This window comes from Chiroxiphia lanceolata, chromosome 7 (assembly GCF_009829145.1).
Source record: "Chiroxiphia lanceolata isolate bChiLan1 chromosome 7, bChiLan1.pri, whole genome shotgun sequence".
NCBI lineage: Eukaryota > Metazoa > Chordata > Aves > Passeriformes > Pipridae > Chiroxiphia > Chiroxiphia lanceolata.
In genome coordinates this window covers 5,730,702-5,752,358 of record NC_045643.1, presented here as the reverse complement: position 1 = coordinate 5,752,358, position 21,657 = coordinate 5,730,702, and the positions used below count along the sequence as shown (strand labels likewise).

At 41.9% G+C, this 21,657-nt stretch overlaps 1 protein-coding gene across 1 annotated transcript in view; it reads left to right on the top strand.

The window, feature by feature from the left end:
* Positions 1-21,657, top strand: part of ERBB4 (erb-b2 receptor tyrosine kinase 4) — a 610,912-nt gene that overhangs the window by 566,523 nt on the left and 22,732 nt on the right. The window contains exons 21-25 of the mRNA XM_032693564.1: positions 8,573-8,728; positions 11,364-11,439; positions 13,408-13,554; positions 15,463-15,560; positions 18,309-18,479. Coding sequence (XP_032549455.1) covers positions 8,573-8,728; positions 11,364-11,439; positions 13,408-13,554; positions 15,463-15,560; positions 18,309-18,479 — 648 coding nt within the window. The remainder of the gene's footprint in view (positions 1-8,572; positions 8,729-11,363; positions 11,440-13,407; positions 13,555-15,462; positions 15,561-18,308; positions 18,480-21,657) is intronic.

Below are 21,657 nucleotides of genomic sequence, written 5' to 3'. Positions count from 1 at the left end.
TCACCACTCTTTTCACAGCAGAACTAGCTTGAGTTACCCATGCGGGAGTTGCATTGCTGCTGGTTATCTTTCCATAGGGGTAGAAATCCAGCTGTACTGAGATCCTGTCTCTTATGTCAGGTATAGATAGTCTTGGTCTTGCTTTTGTGTACTCTGAGCTGTTTAGTCCAAAAACATATGGCAATGTCACAGAAGGACTGTGAGGAAAGGGATATATCAGCAGGCATGAATGCACAGCATCCACTCCGCTGATGTCACACACACACACATTGAGTGCAGGTCTAGCAACATTTCAGTCCTCTGGTCGTGCTTAGATGGACGTAACCTGTGAGCTGTAGGAAAATCCAGATATTTATATCAAATTTCTGTCCTAAGGCTGCATCTGAAGATGGCCATCTTGAGATAAAAGCACTTTTACCACAAGGTGCGGCGTGTTACATATGAATAGCACATTGCTTCAAACTTAAACTGTAGAGAAGTGAAACCTTGAGAGAGCTTATCAAGTGAGAAGGAGATGGGAAGAAATACAATTGTATGACATAAGCTTTCTTTGTCTGCCCTTTACCACAAAGAGAGAGATTAACTTATCCCTTATAAACGGGAGCTAATTGAACTCCTAAATACTGGGAATTACACCACAGCCCTGAATGCAGGACTGGGTGTCCCTTGCCAGCTTTACTAGAGTTAGCAGACATTTTCAGAAACCCTTGGCAGCTCACCTGGTGGAGGTGTGCATAGCACAAAGTGTGAGTCCCCAGCTCGGTCTGGTGCCAGCTCTGGACCAAAATAGAGAGCATCCTTCACTTTCCCTTGGCTATGAGGGTGACCTCCAGTCCCAGCTCCCAGGCAGACCTACGTGGCACATCACACCTCTGCAGCTGAGTCAGTGTATTTCAGAGCAGTGTCAGTTTTTCCCTCCCACAGCCATCTCTGGAGTAACAGCTACCTGGATGAATCCGGTTGCTCCTGACAACAAAGGGCAGCGTGTTTTCCTTGAAAGTCTATTTAGCCTCAGGTAAAATTACACTTTTTCCATGGAGTATGTGGGGGAAGAGATGATCATTTGAGGCTTTCTGCAGTGATTCACATTATTAAGCTAGCCTCAAGTTATTAGGATGGTAAGAGAGCAGTCTCCAAGGCTGCAGACTAATGTCCATGAGATTTGAGTTGGACTTGAAATTTTCTTTCTTCCTGTACCTGTTTGATGAATCTGCCATGTGTGCTGGCTTTGGTGGGTGGAAGTTATTATCAAAGAAAGACAGGCAGCTTTTAATTCCTGGGTGGAATAAGATCAACATGCCCTCAGTTTAGGGAAATACTTATACATATATTATAGAAAACAACAAAAGGTCTCACTGAGAAAAAAGCGTTTGTAGTGGTTTTGCTGTGCACTGGTACTGCTAAAGTTCTTTGGGCAGGTGAAGGTTTTTATAGTTACTTTTTTAATTTGAATTGTCTTGCATCATGCAAGGTCAAAGGCATATGTTAAATTTTAGTTAGTGATTAAACACACTTCAGTTCATCTTTAGTAATTATCCCAAAAGGACTTTGTATTTAATGACTTACATACCTGCTTGAATTCTGTCCTGAGCAGTGAATACCTTTTTTCTGGAAATGAAGTACAGGTACCTGATGGAAAGAGCTTTCAGGCAAGACTCATGCAGTTCAAAGAATTGGACGTTCCCTGAGTGGCAGCTGCCACCTTTGAACCAATCCAGAAGCAGGGAGATGGGACTCTGAAAAGTCAAAAAAAGTGATGGAAATCAAATTACAGCATCTGAAATAGTCTGTGCTTGTAACTCTTACACTCTGAGCAGTACAAATGGAGGCTGTGCTCAAATGCTGCCCCCAGAAACTGGGAGACAAATTACAGCAGCAGAAAGTAACGCTGGTAATAACAAAGTAAGAAAACAGCAAATTATGGCCACAACTTAAAGGCAGGATATCTCAGAGGACAAACTTGTGACTTACCAGAAAAGCTTCATTTTCCTTTTTAAAAAAATCCCTTTATTCTCGTATTTCCACCACCAGCCTGACTTTGGTGATACTCCTCTGTAGATATCTGCAGCACTGGAAGTCCTAATGCTTTATGAACCTAATGTTATATTTTCTACTGCAGTTCAGAACTTGGAGCTATCAGAAAGTTGTCCCATTTGACACAAAGTCTTCTTTCCATTGTCCCACTTCAGTTTGTTGCCAGCATGTAATCTCATTTTCGGGTCTGACATTTTTCTTATAAAAAGAGAATGAACATACTTGACTGTAGCTGAAGTGACCATTCCAAACCTGTCTATCCACCATGCCTGAGACTTCATAAACACTCTGTAATACAACTGGGAAAGACTTTCTTCTTTTATAGCTCTTAATTACTAACTTTTAGTCTATTCAACAAGGTAGTTTTTGTTCTCTGTTACTCCTACCCAGCTCCAAAAGTAAACTGATGAGAGCAGGATTCACCTCAGCAAGTAAAACCAGTGATTCCCACTCCCACCCCCAGCTGTGAAAGACAAAGGGCTATTCCTCACTCATTCTGAGGTTCCAAAGGGACTTGCTCAACTTATCTGTGTTATACCTGTTTGCAGGGGATGTTTGCCTTTTTAATAGCGTTGGGCTCTGATTCAGAGAGTGATTTTAGTGTTGAGGGATCCTAGCAGTAATTGCATTTCTAATGACATTCCCTCTGAGGAGCCTCTGTCGTGACTGTGATGAGGAAGTATCAGTGATGGGTAGGTCATGGCTGATTCTTGTGTCCATGTGAGATTAATCTAGGCTCGAGATAATGGGACAACTGACCATTAATGGCTTAATGTCAAACCTCCCTCTCAGTGATTTCAGCACGTAAGTCCCGCCCATATTCTGGATATTCTAATGCATGTACTAAAGTGTGGGGTTTCATATTACCATGACATTTTATACTTTGATACTTGTATGGGAACAGCATAGCTCTGATTTGGACAAGCCCTGAAGGGTGTTTTATTTCCCCAGCCTCACAGATCACACCACAGATGACACACGTAGTGTCTGTTGGGTCAGGCTTTAGAGCATCATTTTTACAAACAGATCTCTTTCCATTGTTACAGACAAGGGTCACTCATAGTTTTGTTCACCCTTTTTTATTCCTTAAAGTTAAATATGTCTTTATTGATATATGGATTTTTGAATTTACCCCATTTTCCTAGTGTTTGAGGGTGTCCCTATAAAACAAAATTTAAAAAGGTTTTTATTGATGTATTTATAAACAAGTTTTTCACTTGCACAAACTTTCAATTTACTGCTGAACCAAACAAACTACTTATTATTGTTAATTTAGTTTCATTAGAGTCCAAATGGTTCTTCTGTTTCTCGGAGGCAGTCCTGGCGTCCGGAGGATGGAGCGGCGGCGGCTGCCCCGGGCCGCATGGCGGGACGGGGGGATGCTGTGTGCGGCAGGAGCAGGGCGGAGGAGGGATCGGCGGGATCGGCGTGTTCGGCCAGGGCCGCCAGCGGCGCCGGGGTCTCGGCGGGGCGGCGGCGGCATCGCGGGTGTCCGGTCCGGTCCGTTGCGGGGCGGGGGTCCGCCCCGGGCGGCTCGGTGAAGGCAGGCAGAGGTCGCGGTGGCTGGTTCCCGCGTCAGCTGAGGAAAAGAAAGTCTCTGCCTCGGCAGGATAAGGGCTGGCTGATGTCGGGGTCTCTCCGGAGCAGCGGCACGGTGCCGGCCCGGGGCCCAAGCGGCTCGGCGGCTGGGAGCCACGTGGGGGGATTGCTGCGGAGCTGTTTCCGCGCAGCTTTAACCCTTTCTCGCCATGCTGGCGTGGTAACTATCTTTCAGGTTAGCAAAGCAGTCTTATTAGATGACTTGCGGATGGAATTAAATGTTCTTTAAGCTTTCTTTTTCTCTCTTAAAGAGGCATGCACGCTTCTTATAGTTACAGGTTTACAGGGGGAGAGGTTTAGGGAGTATGCCGAAGTTTGCTTCCTACCTGCCACAGGAGGAACCGCTGAAACTTCGGGGCGTCGTGGAACACAGATTCGCCGCATCTGTGCCTTAGGAATCAACCTATCTTCATAGAAGAGTTCAGTAAGATTCGTTTCCTCACACGGGGCACCAGTTCTGGATTCCTTTCCCCACCCACGACGTGGGGCGGCCCAGTTCTAGTTCCATTTCCATCTGAAGAACCATTCCGACGTCTTGAAGGATGGGGAAAGGGAACTCCAGAGGTTTATTCAGGGGTTTCTTCTGTCCCTGAGGCTGGAGGGGAGAGGTGCCCTCCCCTCCCCCCACGCACGTGGTCCCATGGCAGGCACAGAGACAGCACACCGGGCGTGGAGAGGAGGCAAGAGAGAGTTTATTGTTGGGGATGTTACATTTATAGGGTTTAGGAGGATTCACAGAGTAACCAATTAGAAGTCTCAAGGGGCTTACAGGAACACCCAATCACAGGAAGGGGTTAACAAAGGCCAATGGGAAACACCTCAGGACACCTTCCCAGGACATTCCTGCATGGATAACATTACCGTGGGGGGTGTTGGGAAGAAGAAGCATGTGTTTGCAAAGACCACCAAAAGCCATTTTAAGACACATTTAAACAACAGATTTCCCATATAATGCAGATTTACTGCCACATTTTGTCTTGTAACTCTCTTAAAATGTCCTCTTGGTGTTCTCTCATGGGCTTTTGGGGTGGTGATGGCACCAGCAATGTCATACAGAGAGTATTTTTTATTATACTTCTGTGTCATATTAAAAGCTTAGAGATGCATACAGAGCTTTTTTCCTACCAGCTTTAAAGCTGTCTTCACGTGATGGTTTTTGGCATAGTATATGTTTAGACAGTATGGCACAGTGAGTACTGCAGGATTCCCATTTTTAGATTCTTTTTCTTCTGCTTGTATAGTCTCATTTTATTGAAAATATATACATATACTGAAAATATATGCATATCTTTTCATTTATACTTCTACCACCCACCTTTAAAACTTGTTGATTAGGTATCAGGAAAATCAAACATGTTTACACCGGGTATTCCTAGGAGGATTTACATTCCTGCAGGTCATGGACTCTGCAGAGGATTTTGTAGCTGTCAACCCTACATCATCTGGTTTTAGCTTTGCAGATAGCACAGGTGGGGAAAAGCCCTGAGAAGCTTGTTTGACAGAGATGAAGTAAACTGTAAGTACACTGATACTGATACACTGTATACAGTATACTGATACACTGATACAGACTGCTATTTCTACCCTCTTTCTGGATATAAAAGAAAACCAAATGTGGTATTGGTGAGGAGCAATATTTAGGCTGGTGATTACACATCTTTATCGTTTTTAAGAGAGTGTGAGTTTAGGTTGAATGAAATAGAATCTTACTAAGACAATATTAAATAGTAGCACAAGATAGAAATAAATGAAAATGAATGAGTAGAATAAACAGTGTAATATCCTAAATTGTTAACCTACATGTTTAAAAATAATTGGAAATTAGATATGTAAAGAAGGTAAGATAAGACCAAGGAGGCATGGTTAAGAATTTACTTGTTTAACTCTTTCAATGAAGGATGGTTTTGGACACCTTAACATCTGTTCCTGCCATCATTAGCTAAAGACAGGAGATCAAAGCCTCAGTACAGGTTATGTTCTTAACAAGAAAGAAATTCTGTTTCTTCATTTCTGTTAAAAGAAATTTTCAATATCTTCATATCATTTCAGTGCTGATAGGTGCAAGTGAATCTGTTAAAAATTATAATTTTATTTGGGCCAGATGTATTCTGATGCCAGCAGAAATCTCTCATCAAATTCTCTGGCTTCTTGTGCCCTCATCAGATCCTGCCCACAAAGATCTATTTGCAGGTTTGGATGTTTCTTTTCTCCCCCTCCCCCCCGTTATTTTGAGGATTGAGAATTTTGACCATGTAAGGATGGTGGAAATTAACTCCATGATGCTTTAGGAGGAATTCTGTTCATTCTAAAAATTTGAGATATTTCCTAAACTAAGTAGAAAAGAGATGTCAGCACCACCTTGAGAGATTTTGTTCAGGGAGGAGCTCTTCTGCAGTGAAAGATGCAAAACTGAAGAGAGATGCTTAATCCCATGAAAGGTGGAGGAAGAGATTGTGAGAGGTGTCTGGGAGAAGCACAAGGCTGCAATCCTGTCTTCAGGGGCAGAACTTTCAGGAACTGCAAAAAACCAGCATAATTTTAGGGAGGGACATGAGACTGGGAGTTTGCTGAAGTCCACCTAATTCCCAGAGTACTTGTTGTGAGTAATATTGATGCTGCCTTGAAGCCCTTTCTGGTTATTGTTTGGTGTTAGAGATATATGATTTCCCAATCTGTCTGACTTTTATGGGACCATTTTTGGGGTGATTTTCCTCTATTACACAGTGCCATTGCTATTGCCCATGTTGTCTTTTTCTGGTTCAGTTTCTTCAGATGGTGATTCTTGTGCTAAGTAATGGTGCCTCTGATTTCATGATGTGTTTGTTGTGTGACTCACAAGTGTTTAATACATGAGATTTATTTGTCCTTTTTCTGTGGGGTTTAATTTTATGTCAGAAAACATTATGCCTTCAAAGACATACAGTTCTGAGAATCAAAAGCCAAAAGTATTGATTTGCAATTGGCAGGAGGGTGTGTTTGCTTCAACTAGCAGTGTTTCTAAAGAATAATTCCATTTGCTTTATGCCAAAGAATTCCTGTGTCCACTTTCAAATCACCTTCATGTTGACTGCATGAGATAGTGTTTATGCCAAACAGTCTCCCGCGTATTTTCAAAGCTTTTCATTGTGTCTGCACTGAAATTTTCCTCCTAAATCCCACAGCAGTTTTAGGGCTCCATGTGATGCTTTTTGTAAAGACATCCACTTCAATTGAATCATAATTGGAAGGGACCTTTAAGACCATCTTGTTCCAACTCCCTGCCAAGGGCGGGAACACCGTCCACTAGTCCAGGTTGCTCAGAGCTCCATCCAGCCTGACCTTAAACACTTGCAGGGATGAGGCATCAACAGAGGCAACCTGTTTCAGTGCCTCACCACCTTCACAGGGAAGAATTTCTTCCTAATATCTAATCTAAACCTACCCTTTTCAGTTTAGAGTCATTAGAGTCCTTGTAAAATGTCCTACATGTCCTTGTAAAAAGTTCCTCTCCAGCTCTCTTATAGACCCTTCAGAAGTTTCTATAAGGTCACCCCAGAGCCTTCTCTTCTCTAGGCTGAAAAATCCCAATTCTCTCAGCCTTCTGCTGTAGGATTGATGCTCAATCCATTTAATCATCTCGGTGGCCTCCTCTGGACTCGTTCCAACAGCTCCTGTGCTGGAGAACCCAGAGCTGGAGGCAGAACTGCAGGTGGGGTCTCACCACGGTGGAGCAGAGTGGCAGAATCTCCCTTGACCTGCTGCCCACTTTCTGTCACCAAAGGGCTGCGTTCTGGTCGTGAGGGGTAGTTTGCATGGGGATAGGTATGTGTGAACTTCTTAGGCTGTGAAGAGGAATAAAATCTGGACTATGGCTCTGAGTAATCTGGTTGTTTTAATCACTGTGTGTGGGTCTCTGAATCATCTGTATTATAAGATAATATGATCTCTTTGGTATTCAGCAATGATTTTTTAAAAATTACCATATATATTATACAGAGCTAATACATTAAGAGATACCTTAAGGGTAATTATCAAGTGTGTAATTTCATCTGTAGGTTCTTATAATGATGGTTAATGTCATAAATGCCTTTTAATGAAATTATAGGCTTGTAACCCTGCCCAGCTATCCTTTGTGTGTCAAATAAGACCAAGCTTTGGTGTTGTCTCAGTGTCACAAAGCATCATGTAAACTTCCGTACTGATGGTAGATGGTTAGTCTCCCACCAGAATAAGAATAAGATTAAGGCTGGGAAGCTTGAATATATGTTACCTTATCTGTAAAGGCAGGTGGATGAGCTTGTTAACAAAAGTACTTCTAACAGAATATATATGCTCATAAAAAAATGGCCATTGATCTAGTGTCTTATTATAGTACTACAGGCAGTATTGTAAGGGAGTGAAGAGGCAAGGGCGTTTCAGCACTTGGAATAAAAAATTGTTTTTCATCTGAGGGCAGTGAAAATTTGCATCCTACTTAAAACCATTTGGAGATGGACAAGAACCTTCATCTTGAATTGAAGACACTTGCTTGGAACATTACAGAGCTGGGATTGTTTCCCAGTCTGGCCTAATTTCTGTGGGGCTTTGGCTTAATTGATAATTGATTATGGTCACCAGATTTCCTGTATGAAAAATAAGGGCCACAATATTTCTTTTCTTTGTCTCACATTTCTAGATTTAAAACTTGCTGAAGCAAAGGAGTTATCTATGTGCTATTTTGTTGGGTTTTTTCCCTTTGGGAATTGAATCTTGTAGAATCATTCACGTTGGAGTAACCGAAGGCCATCTAATCCCATTTCCTGCTCAGAGTAAGGGCAGTGTTTAACTTCTGCCCTCTAGGCCATTTTCTCATTGTGAATACTTGTAAGTGAGTCAGACATTTTACATGTCACCAGTGAAAGGTATTTCCTAAAAATCATGTAAGATTCATTGAATTTTTTTACTGTTCTTATTCCTTCAGGGAATGATGTACCTGGAAGAGAGGAGACTTGTCCACCGGGACTTGGCAGCCCGTAATGTCTTGGTGAAATCGCCAAACCACGTGAAAATCACTGACTTTGGCTTGGCCAGGCTTTTGGAGGGGGATGAAAAGGAGTATAATGCTGATGGAGGGAAAGTGAGTACTGAACATGTCTGGAAGTAAATTTATCATGCTGTGACAAACCTCCTGAAGTTACTCTTTAGGGCAGTGTATCCCTATGGGACTATTATCTGTGTAAGAAAGTCTGTCAGTGACTTAGCAAAATCCTGTGACAGCACACATAAAAGCTGTTCATTCTTTGTTCATTGAGCTTCTCCAGGTGCTGAAATACAATTGCATGAACAGTTTTCACACTCAGATTTTGTTCATATGCTCCATTTTGCATCTTGTTCTGAAGAGTTCGGTTCATTGAGTGATGGGTGTTCCAGGGCATTCCTGCTGAGCCCGTTTCTCTGATCAGTGTACACCTCAATAACTTGCAGCCCCATTTTCCCAGACAAGTAATTTTCCAGGAAGCAAAAGGGAAGGCCACAGAACATATTTCTATTTGTACCATAAGAGAGTTTACCTCTTCCATCACACTGAAAGAGCCTGTGTGTATGTTGTCTGGAATCCATGTCTCCAATACCATGCTGAATGCCAGGCCACTAAAAGCCAGCTTAAGGATAATTTTGAAAACAGAAATTTGCCCCTGTTACTTTCCAGCATACCACACCACATCCATATAGTTCCTCACCTCATTTCTACTGCCTTCAGATTAATGCATTATAAAATTCAGAGGGCTGTAAGTACATACTGCTGCTGACTGCTCCCTAAACATCTTGAAATTTCATATTTCAATATCACAGAATCCCAAGGGATTCTGCCTCTCCTGTCATTCCTTTTCCTGGATGTTCAGTTTCCTTTCTGTCTACTTGCTGTGTTTTTCTGTGCTCACTTATGCCCTTGTCTGGGACAAACAGCTGTTGCCAGTGTGTGCTGTTCTCTGAGATGGGCTGCTGCCTTGTTTGTGTGGTTGCTGCCCTTGGCATGTGCTGCATGGATCACATCAGCAGTTCAGTCACTGAGGTGAAGAGCTTGAGAGGAGTCACTGGTGCCTTCCCATTTCCCCATGGAAAGAGACCTCCTGGTAGGGAAGGTGGAGTTTTCCCTGATTCCTTTAGTTCTCTAATCCTGTTTTCAGAAGCCCCTATGCTTCTTCCCTCCATCAGCCAGTGAATGACAGAAAATGAGTTGGTCTTTGCAAACCAGCTGTTCCCTGGCAGCTGTATCTTGGACTTGTGAGGCCAGTCACACTGCTGAGAGCTCTGGAGCAGCATTTACATGTCAGATGTATCACTTCATTCCAGAGAAGTATTCTGTGAAATCCAGAAGACACAGGCAGCTTCAAGTTGTATTGAGAGCATGCTAAGGGAGATTCAGACTGAGCAATCAGGCGGTTGATCAGGTTGCCCACAAAGGTCATGCAGTTTCCATCCTTGAAGGTTTTCAAGTCCAGAGTGGATAAAACCCTGAGTAACTTGGCCTGATCTCGTAGTTGAACCTGCTGTGAGCCTGAGGTGGGACTAGAGGTGTCCTGAGATTGCTTCCAATCTGAGTTACTTCATGATGAACAAGGCAGCCTTTGCTCCTTCGACAGTTGTTCATATTTGGAACAACCCAGCCATATTTAATGGGAATGAAAGCGATGCACTTCTGCAGTGTTTAGTGGAGGAGGATGAACTGCCTTTGCAAGAGCTAAGCCAACCTTATTACAGGGTGCTATTTTTGCCATAACTCTATGGGTTATGCTCATTAGTCAACTCCATGGAAAGTATTTTCGTAAGGGTTTGAATGAAGACACATCCTCTGCTTTTACACCCACTATCTGTTCATATTCTCTCTGCAGTTAAATATCTCTTCAGTTTATTCCAGTACCTCATCCATAGTTCCCAATTAGAGGCGACCCATACCAGACTCTGCCAGGTAAAAATCTGCTAAATGTGTGTCCATTAGATATTCATGGACTGAGCTGGGCCCATCAGGCCAGCTCAAGAATAGAAAACCATGAATCCCATTGTAACACAAACTCAGGAGGGTGGACCCTTATGCCAAATTGAGGTTTGGTTTGCCTGCACACTCTTCTCTGTCAAAAGAGATGAGCTCCCCTGAGGGTGATTCACAGCCAGAGGTAACTTTTGACTTAGTTTTGGGAGCAACTTTTCTCCCTGCAGTACTGATAAGAGAACTAGGACAGCTAAATTCCTAACAAATATTAGGAGTTAGAAATTAAGCACTGTAAGTTCTCCCCATTGCCTGTTTACCCTGATGATGGGGACTATGAAGTATTATGGATGCTGCATTATTAACTTGCCTCATTAGGGAGCAGTTGAAATAGCAGCGTCTGGTGTTGCAAACTGCTTAGGCAAAAGAGCTTTTGCATTCCACCTTCTCTGCTGCACTTCTCATTTAGGGGAGTTGGATGCAGTGGTTTGTCCCATCTTTACACAGGTTTGATGAAAACATGAGTTTTTCCACTACATCTGAATCAATAAAACTGAGAGGTTCTGCAGGTAATCGGGTTCATGTTTCTCACCTCCACGTGTTTTATGAGGCAAAGCCCCATTCCAAAGGGCAAAAACAGCCATTTCCTCTGCTGGGTTGTGCTGCTTTTTTTCAAGCTTGCAGTTGAAAAAGGAAACAGGAAGGAAGCTGATGTCTTAAAACAGGATCTGTCTGTATGGTTTTAATAATGTATTTCTAAGGGTACATTTCTCTTGTCTTTCCCTAGATGCCGATTAAGTGGATGGCTCTGGAGTGCATACACTACAGGAAATTTACCCATCAGAGTGATGTTTGGAGCTATGGTAAATCTTCATGTGATTAATTTAAAAATTTGTGTCTTTTAAAGCATTAAACCAAGTTGTGTTACTATGTTAAAGATATCCTCTTTTCCTAAAGGACTTAAATCCAGAGGGGTTTGCTTTTCCTTATTTTTTCTTTTTTTTTTTTTTTTTTAAATGTGTAACTAGGCAGCAGTTGTTACAGTCTCCTGTGTTACTTCCCTGCTAACTAAAATATATTATCACAGTGTTTCCTGCTGGGATGAGTGCTGTAAGGTCTGGTCTGGTAGCCATTTACCTAATGGTTATGACAGAAGGCCTCTTTCAGCTTAGGCACAGATTCATAAAAATATGGCTGCAGGTCACAATTTTCAGCAGTCTTTGAAAATCTCGACTCTAAAAACCATGAATGTCAAAAGGCATTTCCAGACTTATGGGACTTTCTGTATCTGCAGTCAGATAGAAGAGAATTTGTCACAATACAGAGCAAATATGGCTAGAGAAAGTAAAAGAAGAGACAAGCTCTCCAAACTAACTAGAAAAAGCATCCATTTAATTTCAGAGATAACTTGGGAATTGGTGAGCTACCCACACACAAAAAATAAATTGTATTTGAGAAATTAGAAGTTTGTTTAGTGTTGTTAATTGTTATCCAAATGAGCTGTTGTGCCACATCTGCTGAGACGTCTGCCTGTTTATCTAGTATAGCTGTTACTAAGAAGATCATGTATGCGTTTATAAATGGCAATTTTCAGCAGTATCTAGGGCTATGGTGTCCTATTTACATTTCCTTTTGCCATATCATTTTGAACCAAAAGGGTGTACAATTCTAGTCATTACTCACTTTTACCTGTGGGTAGCAGCAAAAGCCACTGTTTGCTGTGACTGGTTAGCTACCTTCTTCTAGTCAGCTGAGAAAAACCTGCGAGAGTTAAACTGATCTTGTAAAGCTGCTCTTTCTCTTCAAATTCTGTATCCCCTGTATCACTTAGGAAAAAATATGCCTTCATTTATGAAATTCATTTTAAATGCAGGAAGCCCAGAACATCTATAATCAGAAAGGACAAGACCATAAACAGTTGACAAGTAATAGTTATTGAATATCAACAAGGAGATGAATGAGTGTGAAATAAATATGTGTTTTATTCATATGGTAATTTTGCCCATCACCTTTCACATTAGCTTGACAGCTGGCAAAATACGGTAATAACCTGGAGGTGTGTTTAAAATGACCAAATAAAAACTTTAAAAAATTGGTGCGAGAGCAGGATTTTCAATATTTAAGATTTTGTTTGGGGACAAATTTTGTTACTTATGATCTTTATTTCCAGCTCCAAAGCCAAAACAAATCCTATGGCTTTTTAAAAAGAGAATCTTGGGTTTGTAGCACAGCACTATCATAAACTCAAATAAATAAGGTGATTTAAGGAAAAAAATAATAGAAGTGCCTGTGAATGACTTACAAGGCAAAGACAATGGCCTAATGTTACTCAATGCTGTACTTTTGTGGGAAATTGATGCTCTAAGTTAGGGAACATCTGCACCTTTTCCCTTTAAAATAATAGAGTACGTCAGCCATTCATTTCCCTTTTCAATGTGATAAAAGAATGTGATGTATTCTTTTGTTATTGCATCCATTTACTGTACCACAGTTCATCCCAGACCTTTCTCTTGTGCCTCAAAACTGTCATGCTGCTTTTTACACCAGTAAAAATGAGGGAAGTTTCTTTCGAAGATTAACACGCAGTGCTGTTTTGCCATTTTCCAGAGTTTTCTAAGTGGCAGATTGTTGTGGTTTAAGCCCAGATGGCAACTAAGCACCACGTAGTTGCTCGCTTGACACCTCATTTCCCCGCCAGACCAAACTTCAGTGTTTTTACAGGCACTGGTAAAGAAGAAGGGATTGCAGTCCAGAACTGGGCCAGAACACTGCGCTGTAAGGGAAACTGAGTAGCATGGCCTCAAATACTGACACTCTTTTTTTCTGTCTAGGAGTCACTATCTGGGAGCTTATGACCTTTGGTGGGAAGCCATACGATGGAATCCCGACTCGAGAGATCCCTGATCTCTTGGAGAAGGGAGAGCGGTTGCCTCAGCCTCCAATCTGCACTATTGATGTCTATATGGTGATGGTGAAGTGTGAGTAATTGTCACGTTTAACATCCCTGTGCTCACTGCTAGAGGGACACTGGTTTAGAACGTTTGTATCTGCAGTGTCTGACAGTGTTGGGGAATAGGACAGGTTGTTTCAAAACAAAAGCTTCCCAAGATACTGTAAATTCCATTTAAATACTATATGCTCATCTTTTGCAATTGCAAATGATACAAATTTAGCTATGAAGGGCTGAGTTAGTTCAGCTTCTTATTACTGTCAGATGGTATCTCATATTCTTGCTGTGAAGTCAAAATTGTATGATTGTTATTGTATACCCTTGTCATTTGCATGACAATTAATTTTGATGTTAAAAAAGATAGTATTATATGTCATTATGGTACCTGGATACCCAGCCAGTGAAGGTTGTGAGGAGGAATGCTGGTTCCAAATATTGAGGAAAGAAATCACAAAGGTTTATTGTTAGTAACAAGAATTATTATTGCAATAGTAATAATAAAAAGTAAAATTAATAGAAGAAATACTACAGAGAGGATTACTTTTTTATCATTCTTAGTCCAGTACAAAAATTTATGAATATTTTTACTTTAGCAAAAAAAGAAAAAACATCTGCACATGATTTCTTCCTACTCTTTTATCTCCAAGATACCCCCACCAGTGACAGTATCCTCCAAGGTTATGCTTCTAATTTAAAAAGAATTAGAAATATCTCTCTGATGTTTCTGGCTTAATTTAAGTAAGATTAACATACAGACACCTCATCCATCTTATATACTCCTTTCCCTTTTGCATTGTACACAAAAGCAGTGAAAAAAAAAAAAAGAAAAGAAAACTACAAGAGGTAAATAAAGTATTTTCTGAAAAGAGTTGTACTGTCATGCAGGTGTGGAAGTTGTCTGAACAGTGCAAGGGGTCCATGTTGATTGAGTGCAAAAATGTCCCATCTGGTAAGATTTCTAATAAGCATGAGGCGAATGTCAGTGGACAGAAGGAAGCCCTAGAAGAGGTGGTAATCTGGGAGATGAAAGGTTACAGCTTAATGCACAGACTGTAATGTTTGTGTGAAATTCTTTATAAGTTTAGTAGCTTTCTTTTTCCTATGTTGGTCACTTCTTTGGCTAAATCACACTTAGGAGATAAGGCCTGCTTCCATTAACACGCCTGGAAAGAGAGAACATGCTCTTGGGAAGCTGCTGATAGGATCTTCCATTAGAAAAAGCTGACAGAGAGAAACTACTTGCTGATGGTGACTACCTATATTACCTGCTTGTTTTGCAAAAGTTATTAGCAAGGATTGAGAATTGTTGTTCCTAATGAATGTTTCTTGGAGAGTGAAGGACAAAGGAATCACCCTTTATTCATTTTTTTTTCATTCTTCATTATTAGAATAATATCTAGTGCCTCATGTGAGGGCTGTGGTTATGATGCAGATAGGTGAAAGGCAGATGCCAGGTCAGTCATTCTGTAGATCTGCTGAACAACTCTTTAATCCAAGTCACTGTGGGACAGTAGGTCAGTTAAAGTAAAACTGTATTTAGTAGTAACTTTGTAGTAAATCCACTAGACTCTGATGAGATCAGATTCATTGTATTAGAGGTTGGACACATCCTTAACAAAAGATAGTCAGTACTGACATCTAAATGGGCAAGACAGAGAAAATTGTGAGGAGTTGTTGCTGTCTCTGGGACAGAGAGGAGCTCAGCAAAGTGAGAAAAAAATCCATGCAGTAAGGAACAATCTAGTCTTGCCAAACGTAGGTGTTTTCCACTTTATGCATCACAGAATTCTAGCTTTCCATTCTTCTGGGCTCTTTATTGTATCTTTTCTTTAGGCCAGAGCTATCAAGGACTTCAAACTTGTGCATTTTTAAAAACTGAACGATTTCTTCCCTTGATGGTTAACTCTTTCCTTTGTCATCTATCATCTGTCCCCAGGCTGGATGATTGATGCTGACAGTCGGCCAAAATTCAAGGAGCTGGCTGCTGAATTCTCTAGAATGGCTCGAGACCCTCAGAGATACCTAGTAATTCAGGTAAGCAAGTCTACAACATCACAGGGGGCCAAAAAAATATTCTGTCTGTAAAACCTGACTGTTAGGGGGATTGCCTTTGAATCTTTTGAAGTTCGAGGTGCTCTTGAACTTTAGGCAAGCAGCAACCACAGTATTATTATACAAGCATGAAGTAGAATAGTCAGTGTCAGTATCTCAAAAACAATAATACTAATAATACAGTAGTCTGAAATTCACTTCCTAAGCTTGTATTATTAGCACATATACAAGATTTGGCTTTGCAGGCTGCCTGGTGCTTTGCATTTTCTCGTGAAACTGGGGACAAGTTTTCTCCATTGATGGACAGCGAGTCTACTTTTAGACCAAGGACTTGCGTGGCTCTACAGTTGATCAGGCTGCATCTTGAAGGATTATCCTGATGAGACTTTTTCCTGCACTGCTGAGATCATAAGAAAGTTTCTTTTCATAGCCTAAACATAAAGGTTTCTCAGAAGACAGGGCGTTCTGTCACACTGGTACCTCTAATGCTAGAGAGAAGCTTCCCTCTCTGTTCTCCTTAGGCTGTGTAGACTCTGTAGGCTTCACATCCTTGTGACAGAGCCACACCAGCATAGTTCATCCCGTGGAACTGCACTGTGCCAGCAGTATCTCTTGAGTCCATCGCAGTGGAGCTGTGTGTGGCTGCGTACAGGTGTGCGCCCTTTCATACATTCTGAGGGAGCCTAGAGTTGTGCGTATGTTTTTGACAGCTCAGACTCAAGCCACAGAAAGTGCATCTGATTGGTAAGGTCCTTAGGTGGTCCCAGTGTGTGAACAGTTCAAATGAAAATGAAAACTTAAGAGAAGTAAGGTGATGATGAAACACCAGAGACCAGAGCATGGGAATGGTTAGATCCAAGTAATGATACCCTGGTGCTATATCTTATGCCATGGAGTACAGGGCAGAGGTACACCCAGCTGGTCCTCAGTTTCACACTGATGTAAGATTTCCTAGTGAAGAGCCTCCAGAAGCACAGTCACTGCCACTTCAGGTCTCCTGACTGCCTCTGAGTGTAGTGCCAGTCTCACCGTATGGTGTTTCATTTCGCTGTGTAGACGCGCCAGACAACTCATGGTGTGTTCCTGCACAGTGGGAACACACGCTGCTCTCCCATCTTCAGCAGAAGTAAAATACAGTTGGAAAGTAAAATACTAGTTAAGAGGATTTGTGGTGCTGAGTGTGGAATTTCCTTAGCAGTACTCCATGCTGTGATAACTTGTAAGTTCAGCAGATACAAGTGATTCTGGAAAAATCAATCTCATTAAATGACTTCATTAGATAGGACATGTTTCCGTATTCCAAATACCTCTTCCCTCCTTTTCTACCCCTGCTTTTCCCTCCTCCGTTGCATTGTCTGGTGGGTGTTTTATCCTGTGAGGCTCCTCTCCAGTGCTCCTTGCACACAGTATAGGCTCTGAGCTTCTGGAGGAGAAACCAGGGTAACTCCATTTTATTGGTATCTCTGCCATCATGACTCCCCATTCCTCCCAGATCCAATCAAGAATGTCAAGCTTCCTATTGAGCTTTTAAAATTTCTCTGGATGTACTCTATAGCACATCCATCATTCCCTGCTTTATTCCACTTGTAGCATAATAGTTCTTGAGGAGTGGGAGATAATTCTTTAACCATGCAATGAAGTCTATGGTTTCTTATGTGTTTGGCCATGGGCTGCCTTTGTGGCACCAAGCAAAGTGCAGCCCAGATTTACCTCTCCAGCTTGTAGGTGGTGTTTCAAAACAAACACATATTGCTGTTGTTGTCTAGTTTGATTTTTATTGATTTTAGCTCTGTTATATTTTGCAGAACTTTCCATATGAATGGAGCAAAATTTATCCTCTAAGTCCCTAAAAATACAAATTAAAATAAACACCCAGATGCAACAGTTCCCATCTGTCCCTATGTCAGCCTAAATAGCTGAGATATTTCACAGAATCACAGAATATGCTGAGTTGGAAGGGATCTACAAGGATCACCAAGTCCAACTCTTAGCCCTGTAAAGGACCATCTCCAAGAGTCACACCATGTGCCAAAGAGTGTCATCCAAATGCTTCTTGAACTCTGTCAGACTTGGTGCTGTGACCACTTCCCAGGGGAGCCTGTTCAGTGCCCAACTGAGTGAAGCACCTCTTCCTAATATCCAACCTAGACCTCCCCTGACACAATTTCAGGCCATTCCCTCAGGTCCTGTCACTGGTCATCACAGAGCAGAGATCAGTGCCTGCCCCTCCTCTTCCCCTCACAAGGAAGTTGTAACTGCAATGAGGTCTCCCCTCAGTCTCCTCTTCTCCAGGCTGAACAGACCAAGTGCCCTCAGCCACTCCTCATACAGCTTCCCCTCAAGGCCCTTCACCATCTTCGTTGCCCTCCTTTGGACACTCTCTATTAGCTTGTACCATATCTTATCTGTACTTACTTCACAAATATGTCAGAACTTAGGTCAGAAACTGAGCTTATATGGGAAAAAGAGAGAAGAAAGAATAAAAGCTCAATCACAAGAATGCCAAAATAGCTTTGCTTGATTTATGCAGTTATTCCCTTTCTGTCATCATATTCCAGTAAAAAAAAATAAATCAACAAATGATGTGGATATGGTGCTTTAGGACAAATAAAACAGCATTTGTGGTCCCTGCAGCCTGTCTGCCAGGGCATGAAAGAGGCTGAAGGAAGGGCTGTTTGGGAAATTAATCCACCTGTTGACATTTTTCCTCTCTCAATACGATCTATTTAGGGAGATGATCGTATGAAGCTCCCAAGTCCTAATGATAGCAAGTTCTTCCAAAACCTTCTTGATGAGGAAGACCTGGAAGACATGATGGATGCTGAAGAGTATCTTGTTCCTCAAGCCTTCAACATCCCTCCTCCCATCTACACCTCCAGGACAAGAATTGATTCCAACAGGGTAAGAGCAAGCTCTGACATAAAATATTTGCTAGTATAAAAGCACAAGTAAAGATTTGAGTTACACCAATCAAACACAGGCCAGTGCTGCTTTGCGAATGACAAGCTCCCATTGTAAGGAGAGTGGCTATAAAAATGTTGTCGTTGGGTTCCCTGTTCATTGTGCCTCAGTGAATTCTAAATTAATAGCTCAGCCTTGAGTGAACAAAGGCTTGACTTGGGCTACCTCTCCTGAAAGCACAGCTGAGCGTCGTGAAGTCAAGCAGTGTTGTTTCTCCACTGCAACTGACCAGGAAGTGCACAGCCCTCATGCTCCCATCCCTGCAATCCTGTTGTCTTGGCAGGGTTGGCACTGATGTAACTGAGGGCAGCTGGAATATATAGATAATGCTGCTTTTGTGTCTGGAGCCAGATTTCAGACCCAGCCCCTTTTCCCATTTGTATGTGATGCTTTCATGGCCCTCCTTCACCAGTGTGTGTTTCTGCTGAGCATGTCACAGATATCAGCGTGTTGGTCTTCGTAACATCCCTCTCAGGGGAGGAAATGCTGTTCATTTTGCAGAGGGAGCTGAGGCACAGAGAGTGTTCAGGTGGAATTTAGCTCAAATAACTAACCATATAAGGGATATAATCTAAGCTCTTCATCTAGCCTTCATTTCATGTCATTGGAGTAGCATGGGTACATCCAGTGGGTGATTATTTCTGTCTGCCTTGAACATTTACAGTGGGAAAGTAACTTTCTAGGGGTGTCTTTCTCTGTCCACTTACTACTGACAGCTGCAGAGCAGTCTCAGACCTGGTGTGTGATCTCTGGTGAGTTGGATCCTGTCCTACATGCCTGTGGGCCTCAGTGCCACAGGAGCCCTGCTCCAGGTGGGGAGCCGAGATCAGGTCTCTGGAATTCATTTTCACTCCTCAACAGCCTGCCCACAGCTCTGTCCTCTGCCTGTTTCTGTGCTTGGCTCCATCCTTTTAACAGTTTAGGTGCCACCCCTCCTCACAAAACTAAGAGATGGTGAAATGCATTACTAATGTGAGGGCGTTCACTTGGGCATCAGGGGTATCTAGTAATTAGGGACTTGTTTTCTCTCCAGGCTCCTTTCAGTGGAAAATCACAGTTTAAATACTAAATGTAGTATCTTTGAAATGTTGGTGTTTATTCCTCATGGTTTAGAAACCCTTTGGACCTCCTTACATAGTTCCAAATTCATACCCTGGTGTGAACTGATTACACCATGTGAGATAGGGAAGAGGTGAGTGAAAGAGCCAAGAGTGTATAAGCTGAGTCAGTATTGAAGGTCCTTACCCTCTCCTGAGGAAATCAGTGGTATTCTGGAATAAGGAAGACAAAATCTGGTCTTAAATAATAGTCATTTCTTAAAGCAATTGCTACTGTTTTAAAGGCAAGGACACTAGAGAAGTCTGGATTTATGTTGCATTTCTTCTGTATCACTGGAAGGCAGTGAAAGGGGGATGATGCAGGATTTAGCAATAAGCAGGAAACTTCCTCTTTATGGCAACAAGAGTTAATTTTTAGTGTTGATGTCAATCTGAAATAAATCAGGTTTACTCCTAGCTGTCTCTGGAGAGGTTCTGTTTCCTTTGCTGCCAGCTTCTGAGAAAAGAAGGAAACTACAGCAGTTACCTTTGAAAGGTACTCACTGTCACACTGATGCAAAACACTGTGGCTTAGTGTGACATGGTGGAGTACTGCCATTTGCACCAACATAGCGTTGAGAGAGCAGAGTCTGACATATAAGGTTTGTTATATTCATCTCACTCCTGTATTTTCTGGAAACACTGAGGCATGTTCAAAGGAGAAAGGATTACAGGAAAATGTACTTGCCTTTTCAACAAGACACTTGCCTTATGTCTTTGGTCCCAGTTGAGCAGAGGAGTACACTAGAGCTGAGGGAATTAAATCCAACAAAAATCCTAGAGTAAATATTCTGAAAGATTTATTTAAAATGGATTGTTGGGGCAGCCAACGTGCTCAGTGGGATATTCATGGAATGCAAACACAGGCATTTATTATTGTTATTATTCACTAAAATTCTGCAATTCTTAAATGTACTGCTATTGCTGCCATAGATTGCAGGAAGGCCACAGCACCATGTTCCTGGAGGAGCTCGGGGCCAAGCTGAAATCCCTGTAGGATCATAGCACTTCTTGTTTCCTTTGCAGAGAGGTATTTTCTGGAGGTAGTACATTTGTTTCCTCTCAGTGCAGAAAGCTACATACCTGTCTGTTTTTGTGAAGCACTCAGTTTGTTGGTAAGTTAACTGTTCTTTTAGTGAAGATTCATGTTGATTTAAACAAAATACACAATAGCTCCTTTAAGGTAATAGTGCATCTGCTGTGCATAGTTCAGTACAGATGGGTGTCAGCCACAGGAATCACATGGAATTGAAATTCTGTCAGAACTCTCTACCTGCAGTTGTCTGATTCTATCTTGGTGTTTCCTTTGGATAGTTTGTGATTTATGCTTGTTTAGTGTAGTGCATATTAATACTGCACAAACTCATTATGGTGCTGCTGCAGCCATAGATGCCAAATGAATTGATCCAGCTTAGGTAGTTTTTGCTCACTATGTCTGGCAAATTGCATTTTATGGGGAGATTGAGAGGCAATTTGGTGAAGGAAAATGCAGACAAGAGCTACATGATCTTCATGTCATTTTCAGAGATCAGAAGCATGAAAGATCCCATATTTCCAGTCTTAGCTGTTCCGATGTTTCAGCAGAGCAGGAGTCAGTTATATGATGGCAAGGCATTGTGCTCCTTCTCAGGGTGCACTGTACTGACAGCTTTAGTTGAATGTTCTAGCAGTATGGCTGGAACATTCCAACATGGCAGTATGGCTGCCTGCAGGGGACAGAAGTCTGCAGAAAGAAAGCAGGGAGATCATGTAGCTCCTCACATTCAAGCTTTGAAGTCAGGGAATGAAGGAAGAGTAGGAGTATTTACTTTCTCAGGAAAGCTCTGAAGTTTCTCTAGGGTGGTCTCAGGTCTAAATCCTTGCACTTTGTTGCCTGGGAGAGGCACCACTGAATGAGACTGTTTCATAAAGCACTGTCTGCTCTCTCACTCCCGTGTGAAGAAAAAAGTTATTTGGATGTGAATTAATAGCACAGAGCTGCAGCCTGTGGAAAGAAAATAGGAAAGAGGGAAACCTTCCAT